This window comes from Motacilla alba, chromosome Z (genome assembly GCF_015832195.1).
Source record: "Motacilla alba alba isolate MOTALB_02 chromosome Z, Motacilla_alba_V1.0_pri, whole genome shotgun sequence".
Lineage (NCBI taxonomy): Eukaryota > Metazoa > Chordata > Aves > Passeriformes > Motacillidae > Motacilla > Motacilla alba.
The window spans coordinates 18,670,521-18,693,159 of NC_052046.1; the positions used below are offsets into that span (position 1 = coordinate 18,670,521).

The following is a 22,639-nucleotide window of genomic DNA, read 5'->3' on the forward strand; positions in this document are numbered from 1 at the left end:
TGTTAATGTTCTAAGTTCTCAATAAAAGAAAGACATTTATAGAGATTTTCAGAAAAAGATGTCTCTCAAAAAGTGATTTGACAGGGCTAGAATAAAACAAACCCACAGGAAAATAAAACAAAACAAAAGAGCACTCAAGAAAAGATGCTGAAAAGGGAACAAATAACAGATCTGTAGAGAGCAAAAAGAGAGAAACAGCCCCTATAGAATAGAAGGTGACGAGTGGGATTGTAAGGAAAGCATATGCTTGAAAATAACGACTCTGTGGTTCTATTAATTTTAGTGTCCAGCAAAATGACAACTTTCAATTCCCTGTCGCGTCCTTTGCATGTCACACTGAGGAATGAGATAGAACAAAGCTCCTCTTGTTTTTGGCCTTTCTCCATTGCTTCAGAAAGATGATTCTAGGTTTGCAGGCCTTGCCAATTTTGATTCACATGGTTTCTATGATGATGTCCAGTGCAGGGGATAAAGTATACTACAGTAATGAGAATCCATGGATTTTCATTAAAAAAAAAAATTGAGGTAGTTTTGGAGATGCATTGCTTTCTTAATAGATGAAAAAATTCTACATGAAAAATCTCATTTTGTGGGTCTAAGACTTTTGCCTTTAAGCTCTGTCAAGTCCTTCTGGCTTGGCTTTGCTTTGTTTTTGGAGAATGATATTTTAAATAGGCCTCCTTCAACTCTCTAAACCCCTTACGGGTAAGGGGTTTACAGAGCATTAGAGAGAAAAAAAAATGCATTGGAGCTTAAGAATAATATGAGTAATTTCCCCGACAAGATGTTCTCTTCAACTCTTATCAACAAACAAAATCTTAATGAAGAAAAGCCATTGAACATCAGAGTAGAATGTTTTCTAAACAGTCTTTAGGCCTCTCCTATAATGCAGTCATCCTTTCATCCTGTATGTATCCTGTGTTTGGTTTAGTTTTAGTTTGAACAAGAAACTTATTTAATGTTTTGTCTCTTGCAGTATGTAATGAAATAAATAACTTGAATCTTTCTCTCCTGTAGACATATATCCACAAATATATGGAAGTGATAGAACTTCAGTAATTCCAGCTTGTGGTGTAGACATGAATCTCCAGATATACATGGCAGCACCACATTCAAAGTTATCCCACTTCAGCTCTTCTAAGAGAGGGCCTTTTGATGAGGCGGAGCAGCTGCAATGAAGTGAGAGAACTTGTTGCTCTTCCCTTAGTAGGTGTATCAGTCAAAAAAGTAATATTTTGTCCCTAAAGTGGAAAATATGACACATATAGCAAAAACACTGTTACACAGAAAGTAATGTTATCACTATCACTGTTACACAGAAAGTAATGTTAAAATAAAAATTTCCAATGATACTTGACTTGCATTTCTTCAATTTAGACTTCAGATCTCACTTCTGCCTCCAAGGTTTGTCATCTTACTCATGTCTGAAATCAGTCTGGGATCTTTTTCAGGCTCAGCTGATGGGCCATTATTCCTGAACAACTGAGCCTTGCTACAGCAAACATGGCTATTAAGTACACAAAGTGGTATTTAACTGCTCAATATATTTAGTTGACATGACAGATTTTAGATACACACACTGATTTTTACTCTGTTACAATTGATTTATAAATTGAAGTTGATGATTGTTAATAACACTTTCCTGCCTCATTTTGCATTGTAACTTCAGCAAACACTAACTCCAATTACTCAGGAAGCTGATGGCTTATTTACACCATTAGAGAAAAAAAACCACAGCAATAATATATCATGAATCTCTTTTTAAAGTCAGTTTTCAGAAAGATTAAGACAGAAGCCTCACCAAACAAACATGCATTTATGTTTAAAAAACCAAAACATAACTACCAAGAACAAAATATAAAGTAAATAATGAACTAAATGCATCTTCAGCTTTTGTAACTAGGTTTCTATTTGAATGAACAGCTGGAGACCCTCTTCACATCTCAGGGCTGGTTTTTTTTCACAAAACATATCAAAGTTGAACCTAATGAAATAGTTGTCAAAGAGTCAATCCTGAAACTATTTTCCCTGTACTTTTGTCTAACACACCAGAGGACCCTAACTACAGTGTGCTACAGAACATTCCTCATGAATTTGAGTGCATACCAAATTACAGGTAAAATGTATGTTGGTTTCTATAGTGCATGTGGCTTCTGTTTAATATACTCAGGAATATTTCAATATTGATCAACATCTTACAGCTGCACTGTAGTGTCAATTTTAACTAGCCCTCAAATTTTTGTTTTTGTTTTTGTTTTTGTGGGAGAAAAAGTGCAAGTTTTGTTTTGAACTAAAAATGGAAAAGAACTACAACAAAACCTCTTGACTTCCTTATCAGCAAACACTAACTCTTTGTATAATTTCAAAACGATTGAAGATTAAATGCAAGATTTCAAGGCAATGTTTTACACTAACTAAATTTTACAGCATTGACTAATTCACTTTATAACAGTTCTAAGAGGGAGGAGCTGAAGTTTACTGTTTTACTGTCTGTTACTCCAAAATGTGCAGACCTCTGAACACATGTGGAGCAGGAATGTTGTTTTGGTCCTGTGAGCTGCTATTCTAGGAAATTTCAGTTCCTGCAGGGCACTTGGGTGGCCTGGATAGCACAGCAAGTAAATTGGTAAATTAAATTTCCAGCAGCATTGCTTAAATGGTATTTCCTTCATTAATTTTTTTTTTAGAGAGCCTTTAATTTTTTTGTCATATTTTTGGTTATATTTAGAGGCATCAACAGGTGCCTTGCAGATTCTGAGTATTTGCCAACAAGAATCACAAATAAAATTTTTCAGTGATACTAAATTCATCATGGTAGAGTGGGTTCTAAAATAAATAAATGCCTCTCCAATTTACAGTGGCTGTGAGAGACACAGAACTGTTAAAAATTTATGTAAAATTTTATAAATACAGTGTGAGGTTGGAAACAGGAAATTTCTGTGTGCCAGCACCACTGGCCTGCCATGTTTGTCAATGCTAAGGGTTTGCCACAAAATTTTGCCTTGAAAAATTTCATGAAGCTTTTATTCATGACAGGCATCTGCATCCTGGTTCTACTGGTTACTGGCAACCTGGGATGGCTCTGACCTATGCATGGCCACTACACATATAACCAGTTATTTATTAAATAAATACTTATAATCAGTTAATTTATAGTACTGGAAGGGAATGCATGTGGTGTTCTCTTGAACTCGGTAAGGTGTAACCATGAAGGTAACTCACCAGGGTAGATTGTCACCTCTAGGAATTCCTGTCTTTAATGAGCTCCAAATATTGTTTTTGCTATATTACAGATCTTTATTACAGATCAAAAGGCTCTAGGCAGCTGGGAGACAATTTTAGCCCTTCAAAATAAAGAAATGAAAAAAAAACTGAGCTTGAGCAGTGTGATGTGGTTTTTGCTACAGAGTGAATAGACCGAGGTCTCACTGTCATACCCTGTCTCTTTCATTGCATACTATTCTGCCCTTAACATTTCTTTTCTGCTTTCCACTCCTTGCTCTATAGTTTCCTGTCATGTTGCCAAATAAAACCTGTATATTAAATCTATAGGAGTCAATTCTGTGACTCCTCTGAATCTTCTGTAATTAACCATTTCTTAAATGGCAACTCTGAGTCCACAGGTATTACAATGCTGTGGTGAAACCTCCCATTTGTGGATGAAAAATAATATCAGATTTTTTTCAAATTTTAACTTAGACTTGTGCTGACAAAGCCTAAGGAAATTATTAGAAAATAATTTCCTTACAGAAAATAAAGACAAAATTTTCTCTATCTTCCAGCTATGTAAGAAAAATATTTTTTCATAGATAGCATATCAACCAAGTGTTAATATACCAATGATAAATTAAATCATGGTGTTAGAACATATTCTAGAGTGACACAAGAAAGAGAAAGAAGGTAACTAAAAGAGGCAATTCATTAGCCAGAAATAAATTCCTAAAACATGGCAGAAATTCTACCATTACTTCAAGTAATGAGTAGGATAACAACAACAATTAAAAAAATTCTTAGATTATACATAAAAATATTCAAGACAGAAGAACTAAAGATGTAAAAAATTAAAAGAAGAAAAAATACTACTCCTTAAGCATGTAGAACCACAATGTCTTTCTAACATTACATTCATACTTTACTTTCCTAGAAGATCCAGTATGAAAGCAAAAATAATGCTGCTGCCCAAAGTTAGGATAAGCACTACAGGACTTCAAGTGCAGAGATCCAAGAACACTTAATATTGTTACCACAGAGAGTTTTACATTGCTTTGCATTGTCACCATAACTTCTAAAGCAGCTATTTTGAAGTGACTTTGTAAACCCAAAGAGCTGGCATGAACAAGCTCATGTCTTACTGAAACAATATGTACTTGGCAGCAGTTTTATCCTTTTATAGTAACAGAGTGTATGACATTTAATGGTGAATTAAATGTTCCAGGATCAAATAAATATATTGCACCAAAACGAAATGTTATCTAAACCATTTAGAAGCATCATGTGAGAAAATATTTATAATAAATTGCTAATATAATCCATTGATTTTTCTTTATCGAAGTCAAGAACCTGGTGAACTGCAGATCAATTAGATAGCTCTACATTGCAATAAATCATTTATGCTGCATCCTCTGGCTGCTTTCTATCCTCCTTCATTTAGGCTTACATTAGCTACTGTAAACCATAATCAGAACAACGTATTAATTCAAAATATATGGTCCAAATTATAAAATATCTTCTTGGTCAAAGACTGGTTGTTTTTTTGAGTAGGTAAAGACAGTACAAATCCAGCAAATTTTTCTTGTAGTGGAAAGAGCAAACAGTATTTCCAGGACTGTCTGCTCCTTTCCCTACTTCCTAAAACAGTTGCATTAGACAGCTGGGAAATCTGCATCTTGGAAGAATGTCAGGGAAGAAGAAACTGGTGAGTTTCGCATGACAACATTAGTCTGGGTGAATTCCATAAACTGCTGCCTAACAGCTCTCTACTTTGAACCCCAGAAAAAAAAGGAGGGCACTACAATGACCACTCTGGGTCACACATCCACTCTGTGCAGTGAAAACTATAATTTTAGATACATAAATATTTTGGGGTACGGATGCCAAAGTCACACTATTCTGCCTTGCTACCCTCTGAAAAGATATTTCCAGTCTCACAGACTAAGTATTTCCCTTAAAGTTTCTACAGTCCAAGTTTTAGATGAAAATCTCAAATGCATCTTAAGAAAGCTCCTGGCTTTTCTGGTTTTGATAAACCCTTTAAAATTTAGATAAGGAAAAAAGAATGGCTTTTTATACAAACTCTTGTGATTCTCTAAGATATAACTAAAAAACCATTGGAGTTGACTGTACTGTAATACATGCAAGCAGGAAACAATATATTCCTGTAGAAAACTGAAAACAGTCTATTTTAATGCAGTATAAAGGCTGCAAACCCTTCTTAGTTTGAATGCTACTGTGACCACCTGGTCCTGAAGAGTATTTTGGCCCCTCATATTTCATTCCAGGGAGCAGGAGTGGTTAGCGTTACTGTCATGGCCCTGTCACAGAATCACAGAATTTACTAGGTTGGAAAAGACCTTGGAGATTATTAAGTCCAGTCTATGACCTAAAACCACCTTGCCAAAAAAACCAGCACTGAGTGCCATATCCAGTCTTTTTTTACACACCTCCAGGGATGGTGACTCCACCACTTCCCTGGGCAGCCCATTCCAAGGCCTCTCAACCAGTCTTTCTGTCAAGAATTTTTTTCCTAATGTCTAACCTAAAATTCCCGGCACAGCATAAGACTTTCTTGGGAGAAGAGCCTGACTACCACCTGGCTACAGCCTCCTTGCCATGTCACGCCATCTAGACACAGTCCACCAGATGTAAAGATTTCTGGGTTGTTTTATTCACTCTTCAGATTCAACAATGGAAAAATCAGTGCCCTCACATCTCACATAGTACTCACTAAAATCAGAGGAGCTAGCACTTTTTGATAACATCAAGCTACCTAAAAAAGAGGTTTTAAATCAGATTTTTACAAAAATGTACAGTTTGTGACTTTCAGCATTTATAAGGCAGTCGTATCATTGTACAATTAGATGGATGTTTAACAGACAGTACCTAATATGTATTACTACATATTTATATTCAAATATTACATGAATTTTTGGTTAATATATGATGCATTTAGCAATACAGACTGAAAATTATGTACAGTTTAAATATAAGTTTTTATTTTAATTCTAGTCTAATAGGGGTAGTCAAGCATGAAGAACTGTGGCAGCAGAACTAAAATATTTTGTGTATCACAGACACATTTGTTCCTCTGTATTTGAGGATGAAATTTTGTCAGTATCATGAAACAGATTTTTAATGACATAACACTACATTTTGCTATTAGCCCCACCTATAAATAAATATAACACCTGTTTAAAATAATTTTGATTTTACCTGTAAACAATAAGCCCTATATTGGCATTAATGTGTGCCTGTATTTATATTATAAAACCACTCTGTCTATAATTCTTTTTGTCTCCTATGACAGCAAGCCGAGTTTATCATAAAACAGAACTACATGTATTTGTATGCCAAAATGAGATAAGCCTCAAATATGTCATGTTCCAGGTTCCAAAAAACACTTTACTGTGTCATGTGGGAGAGAGCTTAAACAAAGACTGTGGCTAAGAGGAGACATGGAACAAACACCATTTGCCACTTACATGCTCATTAAGACTGCATGACTACCTCATTAAGGGAATCATCTGGATGCTAGGATCAATGCTAAGAAATTATATTCCTTTATATCTCTTTTTCTCTCCCTTTTTCCCCCTCTTTTTTCTCCCCTCTATTTGAAACAGAAACATTTCTTCACAAACCAACATCTTCTTCCAGAAGGTTCACAAGATTAACCACATGCTAGACTAGCGTAAATTTCTTCCTGATTGTCAGGTGCCAATGGTGCTTCTCTTGAGGAACCCATCACTTCTAGATATTGCATGGCAAGTTCCTGTTTTTCTTATATGGTGCTTAAAAGAAACCTAATTTTCTCCTTTGCCACCAGTAGAAACTTGGTGGATTTTTCTTCCACTGTTTTAGTGACATAACCCAGTTTCCAAATGATCAATTTTCTGATTGTTCTGTCCCTGGTTCAATGGAGTGCAAATGATGTTGAAGCACTTAGCCTCCAGCGCAGGATATAAATCAAATGAACTTTGTTGCTAAAAATAACCGTTCTCTCTGAGTTCCCAGTTTAATGTTTGCGTGACCATATTTACATTTTCTTTTTATGTCACGAGGAAGAGTAAAAAGTAAAGAAAAATGATGTAATTGGTAAAGAAGTAAAGAAAATAATGCAGCCTAGAAGCTGAAGTTCATTTCACACCCTTAGGAAAGCCAAGTAGATTTAAGAATGCATCCACACCTACTAGTACCTATGAAGGTAAAAAATACATCTGCTTCACAGTGCCACACAAAGCTTATACCTTAACCAGAGCTGTCTGAGCAGCAGATTCTGCTCCATCTGCAATGACCACTTCCCTGCAGCTGCAAATTAAGTTGGATTCACAGGGTAACTCATACCATCTGTCAAAGTAATGCACATGCAGCTTCAGCTGGAGTTATAAATTTATTTATTCATTACATTTGTCCCTTTGCTTCACCTACATCTGTCATAACAAGAAAAAAAATTAGGCCTCCCCTCCTCCACCTGAAGAAAATTATATCTCCTTTAAACAGTTTTGGGTTTTTTTTTTTTTTTCCATTTCAGGTTTTGTTACTAGCTAAAGAACTTCAGTTAGTGTTAACAAGAGTTTATCTGATCCTGGTGTTTGCTCAACTGTGTCATTTACTTTTACAACTGCAACAGAAACTTGTACCTAAGCCTGTGAAAGCTAAGTCTCTGAAGAGCCAAGTATTGACTGGAAATGTTACAAAGGTAAAACAAATAAAGGAAAACCAAGTTCATGTGGACAAACAATAAAGTAAGTGCTGTGTATTCAGCTTCTTCCTGGAAAACTTCTCATAGTTTGTACACTTCAGTGTAGGAAACACCCACACATGTGTGTTTGTATGTGTGCAGACTGTTTATCTAGCACACATGTATATAATGATCAAGTGTATGGGTATGTTGATGGGAAACATCTGCCTCCTCCTACTGCTAAAACCCCCCATATCTTCAGCTGCATGCATTATGACATATTTCCTGAAGGACTTCCTAGCCTTCTAATGAGTCAGAAATCCTGAATAGACACTGTAAAAAAAGAAAACCTGAATTACATTTTATGTTTCCTTATCTGAAAATAAAAATGTTTTTCGCATAGAAAAATTATGTAAAACTATCTGCTACAAGGTTGGCTGTTTGGTTTTGTTTTTTTTTAATATGCAAAAATTTCTAGTGAAACTGAAATTCTACCTACTGAAATGATCCCTGTCATCTTTATACTGTATCCTTGTAAACTTCTCTGAGAAAAGAGAATGGGGAGAGATGAACTAAAAAGTAAGCAGTAATGGAATAAGAATACCCAATAGGGTTAAGAACACAGAATATCTAGCCTGGACAGTATGGACACCACCAGGAATGGGAGGTTATTGATCACCACTTAAAATCAGTTAATCAGCAAGCCTGTTAATCTACATCAGAAATGAGATAGAGGGGAATAACAGAAGTTTCATAATGGATTTTTTTCCCTTGAGAATAATAATATTTTAAATCTAGATATATTGTCCTCATCAGAAACTCTGCGTTTGCTTCTGGTCATTCTGCCTTAGAAAGAGCATTGAGATAGTAGGAGATGTTAAGAGACTGGCAACATGAATGATACGGACACAAAATTTTTCCATGTGAAAAGATTAGTTAGAAAGCTGAAGAAAAAGAGTGGCCTACAAATATATAAAACAACAAATCCTTGGGTCACAATACTTCTACTAATGGGAAAATTAAACACCAGGACGAAGAAAGTCTTGTACATTGCATAAGATTCATCTGTGGAAGTGAGTGTCAAAAAATATCGCAAAAGAGAGCAATTCAGTAATTTTTTTTATTGTATAGTGATCAACATTTAGTGTGAGTAAGTAAAATACTCAGATTTTCTAGGCTAAGTAATTAGCACAGTAAGGAGAGTTTTGCCGTACACATACACAGGAACTACTGAAGATCCCTCAAGGAAGATTATATTATAACCATCAAGTTTCTTAGTGTTCCCATTCAAATATTTGCTGCTGACTGCTGGCAGAGACCAAGAGCTGGATTAGCTTGCATAGACCACCCACATGCTGAAGTAAAACTGCCCCTACTGCTAAGTGCACCAGACTGGTGTTTGTGCGAAACCCCTCTAGATGGGCAGGAGCCTCTATTTTTCACTCTTATTTTCATTTATTGCTCTATGAAGAAAGGTGCTTTAGAGCATTAAATTACATTTCAGCATATTAGAGAAGTTTGCAATTGATACTCACAAATAATTCTCATAGAGACAACTGAAACACAAAATGACCCAGAGATTATTAGGTTTCTAGGGCTCAGAAATCAATTAGATTTACTAGTTCCAATAGGAATTGTCAGTTTTCCATTAAAAAACCAAAAAAACAACCAAAACAACTATTCAGATCCACAACAGAAAAAAGCAAATTCCAGAATGCCACAAACGAAACATTAATATGTTACCCTTGTACTACTTTTCTTATTTAATGAGATATCTAGAAATTAATTACAACATTTGGACACGGTACATGCTGAACTTGCGTCAGCTTGTTCCTGATGTATTCAGTATCAGATTGAATGATAGGTCTATTTATAGTGCTCCCAGAATTTGTGATACACCAGGGAATTACAAGCCAGATACTTCTGACACTTACATAAATATTCATGGACATTACAATTTGCAAATCAAACGGAGTATTTCCTGGCATTTATGGTTTGTGCAATCTTTTTATGCACCCCAAGAGATGCTAATGTCTGGGCCTAGCTCCGTCTCGAAGGCTGGCTTTGTGTGAGGATGTTTTAGCCACAAACAGAAAAGCCCAGCCATTTATTTACTGTAAACTGTAGCAACTAATCATCATACTTTACCTCACTCTGTATGAAGGAATGTTTCCTGTGGTTAATTATAGAAGATCTGGCATTGGCTGTCAGAACATGCTTAAGCATAAATTGAAAAAAAAATTAATAAAATACCTATACATATACTTCTGTTTTCTGTTTATTTCACACTAAATAAATCACTTCCAAGGCTGCAGCAAGAACCACAAAATCCCACTGAAGAAGCATTCAGGTAACACTAATCGGAAGCAGCATTAAGAAACACTGACAGATTCAATCTGTCCCACTGTGATAGATTCACTTAATCTATCTGTATGATGATCAGCTATATAAAAAAATTTAATCAAAAGCTGAAACTTATAAACATGTTACTTATCTGCAGTTTTTTCTTGCTTTTTGGGACCTAAGGACTGGAGCCTGTCTTTCTGATCTGTTAGGAAATGATATTGAGATTATATTTATTCACTATCAGGGACTCTGTAGGAAGTTTTGAGGTTAGTCTGCAGGAACACATAGTTAAGCGTGATTCACTTGCACCTGCTCTCCTACTGGTACTTAATCTGACTTGCAATGTGCCTTGCTATTTTGCCACTTTTCCCAAGACTTCAAGTCAACATTGCCAAATGTCTGAATTGGATAGATGATATTTCGGCATGTAAATTCATCTAAAATAAATCTGAGTGAGATTCAAAACATCCCTTTAGTGGTGACACGGAATTCTATGAATTACAGAATATGAACAGCTAAATTTGAACAAATGTGGGATTCATCGTGTTCACTAAAAAAGTTCACACTTATGCATTCAAATATTTTATTTCCCAGAAAATGTTGAATGGCTGGTCAAATAGAACCAAGATATTTCCAGTGAGCTGGAACTGTAATGCCTAATAAATAAAATAATAAACTTTAATCTGGTTTCTATTTCCTTTTCATCACCAAGCTTGTAACACCAAAAAGTTTTAATATTATGCTCTTTTCTCTAAGACAGCTTTGACTTAATTAAGGAATCCCTGTAGAGAAGGAATTCCTGAAGACTGCTGTTTAAGAGAGATATACCACTTTCCAGCCCAGTTCCCAAGAGTTTAGTGGCTAGGAGTACAATTATCTGGCAGGAGGGAATCTGCCTTCTTATGTACAAATGCTGTGAGCAGCTGGCTGCAGAAGTGGTGTTGGCAGTAGCTTCAGCCACATGACTAGTGCAGGGAACTGTGCCAAATGGCGGCCAAAGAAGAAAAACAGAAAGAAAACAGAACAAAAGAAAATCACATCACCCAACAAAGAACCTCTCTTTCCAGCTGAAGGTACAAATGTCATGATTACTGTTTCAGGAATTGTATCTCCACAGTTAACTGAATGAAGATGTAGTTCTGACAATGTAATAATTTAGCAAACCTGCTAATAATTTGATTATTCAATTTAATGCATAATATTGACTGTGCCATTTCTCTATAACACCCATTTTACTTTGGAGCTTACCATCTCTACAAAATTGTCTCCACAGAAAAGTTTTATTCAGCAGATAGTCACTGTGCTTTTCACAAATGATGAAACAACTCACATATGGTGGAAAAAGAAGACTTAATGACTAGCCAGGCAGATCCTGACGCCTCTGGAGGATCTTCTAAGTGGTCCTGAGGACCTGTCACTAGGTCACTGTGAGGTATGTTTAGTATCTAGCAGGACTGAGTGTCAGATAACATGTTCTTATTCATACATCTCAGTAATGTGCAGGCAATTTTGATAGGTGCTTTAGTTCTTCATCCATGTGTGACAGGATTTAGAGACCTTGAAAAAAAGCTTCTAAAGCTTCTCTATTGGTTCTTCAGAGGTCTCATGAGGCTCTAAAACGTTACTGTGCTGCTACTAGGATATAGTTTTTACAGTCACATCTAGTGCTACTTTCCTGAGCAAATCTAAAAGCAGCAGGAAAACTGAATCCTTATTTGCATTTCAGTAAGGGAGGTGTGCTTCAATTTAGAGAGACTCAAGGCTTTAAAATGAAAGAAAAAAAAAAGAGAGGGGAAACAAAAAGGAAAAGAGGTGAACTAATCTATGTGTTATGGAAACAAAAATAAAGATGTTCTTTTTTTTTTTATTATTTTTTTTTTATTGGAGTAGAAGAATGTTCATCTTCCTGAGAACAGAGTGGGTACACATCACTGCAAAACTAAATAACCCTCCTCCTCCAGCCAGCAAGAAGTTAAGTTAATTGTGAAAGGTTTTGGTGGTCTCTTGAGTCTCCTCTCTGCAAAGAACTGACTCCTGGCCTTGGTTCTACATCTAATTCTGTGAATATTTGCATTTCTAGTGTAGAGTCAGTCATAAGTGTATCTACCAGCTCTTTTAGTCTACTTTGTTTTTGTTCAGTTCAATTTGCTGAAGTTTTAAGACATTGTTTATTTGATGGGACAGGTGGAGTAAAAAGAGCTCTAATTGACTGTATTGCATTCCAGTTCTTTCTTGAAAAATTGAATTGTTTCAAGGCATGTTTTTCAACTAACTTGGGAAAACTTGCATCAGCCTGAGTCTTATTTTACCTTTTGAAAGCACTTTCTGATGAGCAAAGAAACTCAATTCACTATTTTGCTATAAGGTGGCATTCTTAATTTGCCTGTTAGGGTCATGGATGTATCACAGAATCTCCCAGAAATTAATTACATAAATTAAAACATGCTGGTCTATTTAATAAATGGATTATGAGTATCTCACAAAAGAAAAATTCTCATTTTTCCTAAAATGTAAGAAGAGAAAATTTAAAATTGTGGCAAACTTCACAATTTAAATGAATGTTCACCATGGAATGCATGGACAGCACTGTCAGATACAGTTTTAGAAACCAAAGTCCCTTGACATCAAATGGTTGAGAACCATGAGCAGAACTGTCAGTTGACATAAACAAGGTTATTAAATTACATGGGCATTGAGTACCGTAAAATTTTGTAGTAGATTTCTAAATATAACCTACAGTGTGAATGGAGCCACAGCAGTGACACGGCAATATATATATATATATATATATATATGTATGTATGTATGTATGTATGTATATGTGTATATATATATATATATATATGTGTGTGTGTGTATATATATGTATGTATATATATATTAAGGATTTTTATTTCTCCTCTTAGAGACTTACAGTTAAATTAAACAGCAATAGCAAAGAATACGGCTTAAATTCAGTAATACAACTAAGATGTTTTAGGGTTTTGTTTTTTTTTTTTAAATTATCTTCAACCTCATCCTAGCTCTTAAAAGCTCCTGAAAAATAAACATGTAACACTCTAGGATCTCACGAAATTCACTCACACCTCTGGACCTTCTATAAAGGTTCCTTGGGTTTTTTAGTTTCATTAACAACTTTTAAGAATATTTTCACTTTGCAACATTGAAAAATTAGAAAAAGTGTGATATGTACACAATAATGAAAATAATCAGACCCTATATTAATATGTTCCATGGAACATGTTTCTTTATTGTCTTTAAAGCAATTAGATAGATAGATAGATAGAAATATATTGATATAAATTTGTAAAAGAAACACAAACAGCTTAATTTAAGCAAAAAAAAATCACCTACAATAAGATTTCTTAAGAGAATCTCAAATGAGCTCTATGATCTAATTTTGAACAGATTATAATAGCTTTAACTGTTGTTATTCATTTTGTCATAAACCTAGGGACTGGTATGTTCTGTATGAACAGGCAAACTTTTACAAAAGAAAATAGTGAGAGAAGTTCAACAGTACCTAGCAAGTTCTTTTAATAATATATATACAGTGTTTGCTATCAGGAATCTTACATAAAGCATTTATACTCTGAGGCATTTTGTGTTGTACATATGTACAAATAATTTTGAATGTCGCATTGATTAAAAAGTTTTTATTAAGATGATATGTTGTAAGATTTTCAAATAATTATATGCAAATGGGAGGATCGTAATAATTTTTAGTTGAAAATATACACAAATCTGTAAGGAAGGAATCTGTAATAAATGTAACGAAGCTGAAGAACAAATATTGGTTCAATTACCAAAAGTAGTGTGACGAATAATGGAAATCAAACATTGCTACTGCTATTTTTAAACAATAGTTTAGGAAAAAATACAATCTCTGTGTTTTTCTCATTTGCTAAACTTACTTTCAAAAATGTTTAACACAAAAATAATTAAATAATATGATTTTCTGGCAAAAGCCTCACAACTATAAATATTAATTCAGGTTTGGTATTCTATCAGTGTGTCAAATTTTTTATTTAAAAATGTTAACTATGATAAGTACTGAGAATATTTAGAAATAATATTTTCATGACAACACTGACATAAACATTAATCTACCTTTTCCCCCAGTTTGGTATGCCAAAAATATTCAAAGTTATAATTTACTTGAAAAGTGCAGTTTCATACACTTCCATGACCACTTGTTCACAGCATTTTTTCTTATAAAGAAACAATACCTTCTTTTCTGATACATGTGCAAGCAAAACCTTCATAAGCTCAAGAGAGTCACAATTAATGCAAGCCATTTCCAATTTTTTTATATACTGCAATGCTCTGGAAGAATAAAAAAGATCCACAGTTGCAACTATTACCACTGTCAATTGCACCGTAAGCCGCCAGAAGAGATACCTGTAGGACTTCAAAAAGCGAAATCTCATCTTATTTCTTGGAGATGGACGAGGCATATAGGCTCCAAAAGGATCCCACAGAAAGGCCATGGGAGCAGCTAATTCTAAAACTGTCTAATAAGTATATCCTGGAGGGGACACAGGACAGTAGTGCTGGAAGTGCCCCACAGTAATCATGAAACGCTCGTAACTGTGTAAGGGTACGTCCTTTTCCTGTGGTATGCTTTGGCAGAAATGTGGCTGGCTGAGAGCACAGGCTAAAGGGATAACTGGGATTTCCTGCTGCGTGAGGCTTGCCCTTTGCATAAACATCTCCTATATTCAGGGCTCTTATCGCATTATTCAAGTGAGAACTCTTATGGTAAACCCTTAGATAGTTACAGCAGCCACTAAAGAGCACAGAACTATGGAGCTAAGGGAGACCAGAAATAGCTAATGCTCTGATTATTCACTGCTGCCCAGACAAAACCCCTCAAATTCTTAACAGTCTGTTCAAAGTATTTTTAATACGGGCTCTATTTGAACAACCTGTTCCAACTGACATCAGGCAGCTAAGAACATAGAGAGGAAAAAAAGCCAAATAAACAAAAAAAACCCCAAATTAAAATCTGCTGCATCCCTCAATGTGTACCCCCAGCACAGCAAGGAGCTAGTAAACTGGGAGTAAAACTGCTGCTGGAAACACAATCACCAAGCCCTCAATTGCCTCTTTGTTTAATTCTTAACTCTTTTCAAGTGTGCCTTCCATCCTCACAGTTTCTTAAGAGAATCAATTTATAACATTAAGCAGCTTTCCTGAAAAGGCTTAATGATCTACAAGAGATCAGCCACTCTAAGAAAGGACATCTCAGTCTGGTAGATAATTTTCAGGCCTCTTCACAGCTTTTCTCAACATCATTACTCCTGTGTTGTATTACCACCAGTGACGTTGAGAATTGAACTCAGTCCCTCCCTACCTGAGGTCATTGCAGTTCAGTGTGTTTTTGTTGTTTGTCTGGCTGGCTGAGTTTGCACTTCTTTTAGTCAAGCCTCAACTCTCGCATACAATTTTTTCAGCCAACCTTTAGTAGTGCTGAAAGCAAGTGGCTCTCACCTTGGCTATGATCTCTCAACACTGGTAGGCAGAGTATTCTCCCTGTCCAGTGATCTTGAAACAAAACAAATTCAGATACTTTTATTCATAAGAAATGTGATCAAGAAGAAACTGAGTATTCACCCAGAGCAAGGTTAAAGATAAAAATTTAGAATTACTCAGGGCTTTACCAGAAAAGTTCAGAGACATAGAAAAATTAATTTATAGGATAAATTACAATGATCCATCAATTATCTGATAAAATGTACTATTTTCATGCTAAAGTGTACTATGAGTAAGTACATTCTTCAGAAAGATTATAAATATAACTGGGTATATTTTTCTCCTTGGAGGAACCATTTCTCTCCTTTTACACTGACAAATGTGCAACAGCATCAACTGACAGTATCTTCACATAATAAGTTTTCAATATGTGGGATTCATAGGTGAAAGCTTTAAGGCCAAAAGTAATTTTTTTGAGCAGTTAAAAGTATAGACTATATAATTGAACTAAAATAATTTAGCAACTAATTTTCAAAGAAATGGAATTAGAGTGGCTAGTAAGGTGCCTTCTGAGTATCATAAGCTATAGTCTTCTTCAAAATCATTATATCATTATATCATTAGCGTCTGACTGATTAATAGATCACTTTAAGCATGCCTAAATAATACTGAATGTGAGCTTTGCCAAGATCAATATTTCTCTTCTGGTAAATAAAGCCAGGGTAGGCTGCATTTTTATAAGTGTATCCTAAGTATCTTAATATTGCCAGGTTTTTTTTCCTTTGCACATTCCATTTCTAAAAAGGATTTTGTACAGCACATTAACACAGCAGCAACATTTGCCTTTTTATTTCTTATTCTTTCAATAAAGAAAACTGAACCAAATAATCTGAACGCACTTATTGTGAGCTCTGTTTCCTCCTTGATACCTTTCCTTCACTGTAGTAAAGTCTTCTAATGAAGGCAACCACAATAAGGTCATAGAAATAAGCTTCTTACAAGATTAGTAAAGACTAAATTTATACCTTGATATCAAAACCACTTATTGTCACTGTGTAGTGGCATGCAGTAAATCACTGTACCAAAACATGTCACAGTGCTTACAGAAATTCAAAGAAATGAAAAAGCAAATAAATCTGTGATACACCTTGACTTTTACAGAGAGGTTGCTAAACTCTTCCATCCATTTTCCTTTTCCTTCAGACCAAAATAAAACATTTCTAGAAACACTCAAATAATATAAAATGATTTGGCATGGAGTTGTTGCTTTTTAGTAGTGGTTTGTTTTGTTGTTTTTTTTTTTTAAATAGCTCAATAGTGTGAGGAAACAAACTCATAGTTTTATATAAAAGAGATATAATCAATCATTGCATTCAATGATAATCCACACCTCTTACAGAAATGAATACTGTAACAAAAAATTGTGATGCCATATCTTTGACATTCTATGCAGTTTTGTGGTTGCGACTACTACTCTACATTTTTTGACAAATAGTGGGATATCAGCCCCATGCTCTTAGCTGCTTCATGGTACCCCTGTGGTGTGCTATGATGGCTTCAGATTTACAGGATGCACAACAGGTGAATTTTTAGACACATTTTCACTACTCTCCTACATATGTTAACTACTTCTTTATATAGAAAAGTTTTGTATCAATAAATAGCAAAATAATATCTAGCATAATTAAAAATTTGTAATTTAAAGTAACAATAAGCACAAAAACCCTGAAAAAATTAGAGTTTATTTTGGTCAGTTGAAGTCAGTAAAGTGTAAAACCTCCTGTAAGTAACTAGGTCTGGTCATAAGCATAAATACCCTCACAGATGTGGTATACTTTCCTGTTTTGACAGATGAAATAGTGGTAGATGTAGGAAGCAGTATAGAAAAACGACTATGAGGATACTTTTAAGCTGAAGGCCTTCCTGCATTCTCCCTTTCTGGCTCCTGCACAGTCATGCTCCCTCTCTGGGCAACCTTCCCAAAGCCTGTATCCTCTGTGGATTCTACTGTATTCAGTGTTGTACCTTGAGAAAAAGGATGTTACAGCTGCTATTGTGACAATGGCAATGGCATGGCTGAGTTGGGATCTACTGGTCAAACTAAAGAAAAAGAAGGAACTGCACAAAAAGATGAAGCTAGGATGGGTGACACAGGAAGAGTACAGAGAAGGACAATTATTTAGGATGGGGTTAGAAAACCAAGGGAAAGCTGGAGCTGAACTTGGCAAGGAACACAAAGAATACCAAGAAGGGTTTCTATGGGTATGTTAATCAGAAAAGGAAGGTCAAAGAAAGAGTAATGGCCCCTGCTGAACAAGGCTGTAAAACTGGTAACAAGGATGAGGAAAAGGCTGAGATACTCAGCAACACTTTTGCCTTATGCTTCAGTGATAGTCTCTCTTCCCACACTTCTCAAATGGATGGACAGAAGGATGGGGACCTGGGGAGCAAAGTCCCTCCCACTGTAGGTAAAGATCAGGTTGGTGACCACCTGGAGAACCTGAATGTACCTAAGTCAGTGGGACCTGGTGAGATGCATCCCAGAGTGCTGAGGGAAATGGCAGCTGTAGGTGCCAAGCCACTCTCCATGATGTTTGAAAAGTCATGGCAGTCCAGTGAAGTCCCAAGAGACTGGAAAAGGGGAAACATTGTGCCCATGTTTTAAAAGGGTAGAAAGGAAGACTCTGGAGGTATCAACCAGTCAGCCAGGACAGGAAGGACATGGACCTGTTGGAGCAAGTCCAGAGGAGGTCACAAGGATAATAAGAGCGATGGGTGGATCTCCTGTGAGGAAAGACTGAGATAATTGTGTTTGCTCAGCTTGGAAAACAGAAGGCTTTGGGGTGACCTTACATTACCTGGAGGAAGCTACAAGGAGTACAAGAGCCTGTAGTGACAGGACAAGGGGGAATGGCTTCAAACAGAAAGAGAGTAGGTTTAGATTAGGTATTAGGAGGAAGTTCTTTGCTGTGAGGGTGGTGCAGCAGTGGAACAGGTTGCCCAGAGAAGCTGTGGATGCCACATCCCTGAAGTGTTCAAAGCCAGACTGCATGGAGATCTGACTAACCTGGTCTAGTGGAAGATGTCCCCGGACATGGCAGGGGGGTCAGAACTAGATGATATTTAAGGTCCCTTCCAACTCAAATCATTCTATGTTTCTATGATATAAACTCTGTTGTGTTGTTTAAAAAATTCTTATTTATTCATAACTGGAAACTTGGAAAGAGTTCAAACTGAGGTCATTACAACAGGCAGGATGGTTTACATTAGCAGACAGCATTTTACAGATGCTTCTCTCAGAGTTATTCCTTCTGTTTTCAAACACTGTCTTATGGTTTTTTTAGACACCTCCAAACAAAATGCCATGAATTTTGTACAGCTAGAATGAAATATTTACCTGCCATCTCAAAGATATATCTTGCACAATTCAAATTGTAAATAATTTAATATTATTCAAGTAATTTTTTTTTATAGACTAGATATTTTCCCAACTTTTTTACTTTCTGTCTTGCTATCAAAACAAATGAAACACAACCTCCAAAACAAGAATTACGAGGGAACAATTTGAATACAGGATAAAATTACATTCTAATTTTCCCCAGTAGAATAATAGTGTTTATTTTCACATAGAGATACCTCAATGAAGGTCTATGCTGGAAAGCTAAAAAAATGTAAAGCATAGAATTAAATAAAATTATTTTCTATATTTCATTTAGGTTTTGGACAAACTTATTTAAAAAAAAATTCTTCTAACTTCCATTTTTTACATTTTTCCTTTATTCAGAGTACTATAATTCATAACAGAGATATTTTCCTCTATAAAAATATCCTGAAATTGGAAGTATTCTGAAATTTGAAGTATTCCTTTTTCACCTGCAAAAAGAAGGGTCACCCAAAACAAAAAAACCCTACTCAAATCTGACTGAGCTGTAGACTAAAAACCTGAACTTTCAACCCCCTCAAAAGGCAAGCAGGTTTTCTTCAGTCTTTCATTTTTTCCATCACTCTGATCTATTTTAACATCTCAGGAAGTCTCAATATATATTACTTTTGATACCAGCTTGACCCTATTAAAGTATACAATGCAAAATAAGTCAAAAGTCATTTCATTTGGGATCAAGTATCAAGAAAAAGGCATGTTCTCTCCATGTTTTGTTTTGTACACTTGAACAGTCTGCCCAAGACTAGTATCTCTTTGCACTGCAAATGGCTTCCAATTATTATTATTTGTCATGCCTTCTTAGTTTTAGTGCTTAACCCTACAGTCTGTGTCTGTGAAAAAGATCTGGCTAAAATATTTCTGTAAGCCTTTTTTATTGAACAATTGTTTTTGAAGTGTTTTTGAAGTGTTTGGTAGTCACTCTTGTGACTCCCTGAGAATGCTCTGTTAAGAATTTTTTGTGATTTATAAAGATTCAGCATAGCCTGTAGCCCTTCTGTCAAAAGGGTTTCTCACATATCTAAGTCTACTACAATTGTGAACTTTTAATTGTTTTATGATCTTCCAGATTCCAATAAAACGATTGCACTAAAGGGTTAAAAATTATCTAGAAGGAGGACATACAAACATGCATACACAAGCATGTACTTACTTCCTTTTGTAATTAGAAAACATATAATAATTCTGAAAACATCGTGAAATATCTGGGTTTGCTTTTTCAGTAACGTTTATAGTAATATATTTTTTGCTAATGCTAGTTTTACAGATACAACCTGATTTGAAATGCATGTTATAAAGGGTTTTGTATCATCAGTGATTAACTACTTGTGGCATCTCATACATTTATTGTGTGGAAATTATTGTAAATAGTGATGACTAATTTAAAGTGAGAGGAAGTTGGATGCTCTTGTCATTGTCACCAAAGTAATTTGATGAAGCTCCTGCTCAGAAATTAAAATGACTGTGTCTGTGCTGTAAGCAAATCACATGAATAGATAAGTGTACGAAGGATTAAAAAAAGTGTGAAATTCTTTCCTACAGATTAAAGTACTAATACTGGAGAGCAAGAAGAGTGATGTCAAAAATATACCAGCCTAAGCAGATAGCTCTTCCATTAGTCATGCAAGCAGACACTAACTACTATAGGTGAAAGATATCATCAAGAAGGGAGTATCAGAATGAAAACCAGGAGAGACCTGAGCTCAGAAATAAGTTATTTTAATAATGAAAGTGTTAAGCCATGCAGCAGTCAAGACTATTGAAATGTGTCTAGCCGAGTTTTTACAAAATTTACACCAACAACTTTTACTGAGCAAGGATTTTGTCTGAGTTTCTCTGACAGCCCCTGCAGCCTGTGTAAACACATTATCCTTGGTATACACTACTATGGCTATCTATGGACAGTATACAAGCAGTTGGCACTGATCTTCAGTTTATAGAGTTATAAGCTACAGAATTCTGGAAAAAACATTACTGAAAATATTTTTAAATGGTTTCCAGATTAGACATTTTATAGAAATGCTGTCATTTCTGGTAATTTTCCAAGAAATTTTATTTTATTTGATTAATTTTTATTTACAAAAAAAAAGGTTTTTCATAAGAAATGTTTGTTTTAGTCATTGCTTTTTAAATCACTGCTGAAATCAAAGCTTTTCTATTTATCTGTTCTTTCAAAGGATGCTGATAAACTTCAAGGACAAATGGCGTCTCTAGAAGTACTGAGGAACCTAATTTTAGTACAAATGAAATTGAAGAGCTTGTGCAAACGATTACGAGGCACCTTTGACTCTTGTTTGGAGCTGGCTTATTGAAAGGGGATTTCACAAATAAACAAAATGTATATTCAGCAAATTACTTAGGAAGCCCTTCAATTTTTTTTTGATTCCACAAAGCTCTGTCAGAGCATTATAGTCATTCCTTGCCCTGAACACTTAAAATCCTATGCTTTTAGTGGAATTTCAAAAGCTATTTGGCAGGAACACATTCTGCTTCTAGGTGACTGCAATAGAAGCAGCATCAGAGTCACTAAGATCAGAGCTAATTTGAGAAGTGCCTTGGGACAAGGGCAAAAAATGGGACAGCTCTGGACAGTGCTGAAATGCAAAAGAAGCTGAACTTATAGTCAACTTTTCAATTTACTGAATTTGCTATTAACACACATGATGCTGTTTGCATAAAGTATAATATTAAGTGATCTTTTGTAAAAGTGGAAATAAAGATCCTGCTTCAACACCTGAGCAGCAGAAGATAGAATTTGCTGCTGAGTCTTAAAGTCTGTACAACTCAGCCTTGTTTGTCTGTGTGACAGTGAAAAAGCATGGATCAATTCTACTGTTGCTCAGATAGGTACATCCATCTGTCTTTTAAAAATGAAGAACATTTATAAGTTCTTAAACAGGGATGTTTGTCTTATGCATCAAAGTCTTATTCAGAAGAAAGGAACAATTAGAGGAAAGGTATTAGGGCTGCCCAGAACACAATTTTTAGAGAATTAGCAAACTGTGGTTTACCTTTAGTTTCCAAGAAAACATATCCTGTAAAAATTACTAGAGTGATTTGGTAGTCAACATACCAGAAAAAAATACTGGAAAATGCCAGAAGTGATGCCTGCTTGGAAAAAGGGGAAATAACTCTCTTGTCTCCATACGCAAATATTGATTCAAAATTCAAACTTCCCCAGCATTGTTAAAGTCTTAAAGGAACAAATTGACTTAACCAATATTCTACATATTTTATATTAAAGAATGTTGTTAAATAAAGTATTCAATAGAACACTTTAGGTATCTGTTTTTTGTGTTTCAACAGTTTATCAAAATGAAAATTTACCCATCTATAAATAACTTTTTTTTCATGCAGTGAAAATGTGAGTTGAAGTAGGGAACTTATATGTTTTAACCTAAACATAAAGCGATATCAGTACCTGAACTAGGACCAGAATTTTGCTTGTCACATGACTCTAATGTGTAATAATAATTCATCATTTA

The 22,639-nt window shown here is 35.2% G+C and overlaps 1 protein-coding gene across 10 annotated transcripts in view; it reads right to left on the reverse strand.

Moving 5' to 3' along the window:
• The window catches only part of PDE4D (phosphodiesterase 4D), a 530,024-nt gene that overhangs the window by 138,319 nt on the left and 369,066 nt on the right, over positions 1-22,639 (reverse strand). The window contains exon 1 of one of the 10 annotated variants that reach the window (XM_038123330.1): positions 14,642-16,311. The exons of the other annotated variants lie outside the window; for them this stretch is intronic. Coding sequence (XP_037979258.1) covers positions 14,642-14,730 — 89 coding nt within the window. The 5' untranslated portion in view covers positions 14,731-16,311. Of the gene's footprint in view, positions 1-14,641; positions 16,312-22,639 lie in introns of those variants that run through there. 10 annotated transcript variants of the gene reach the window in all.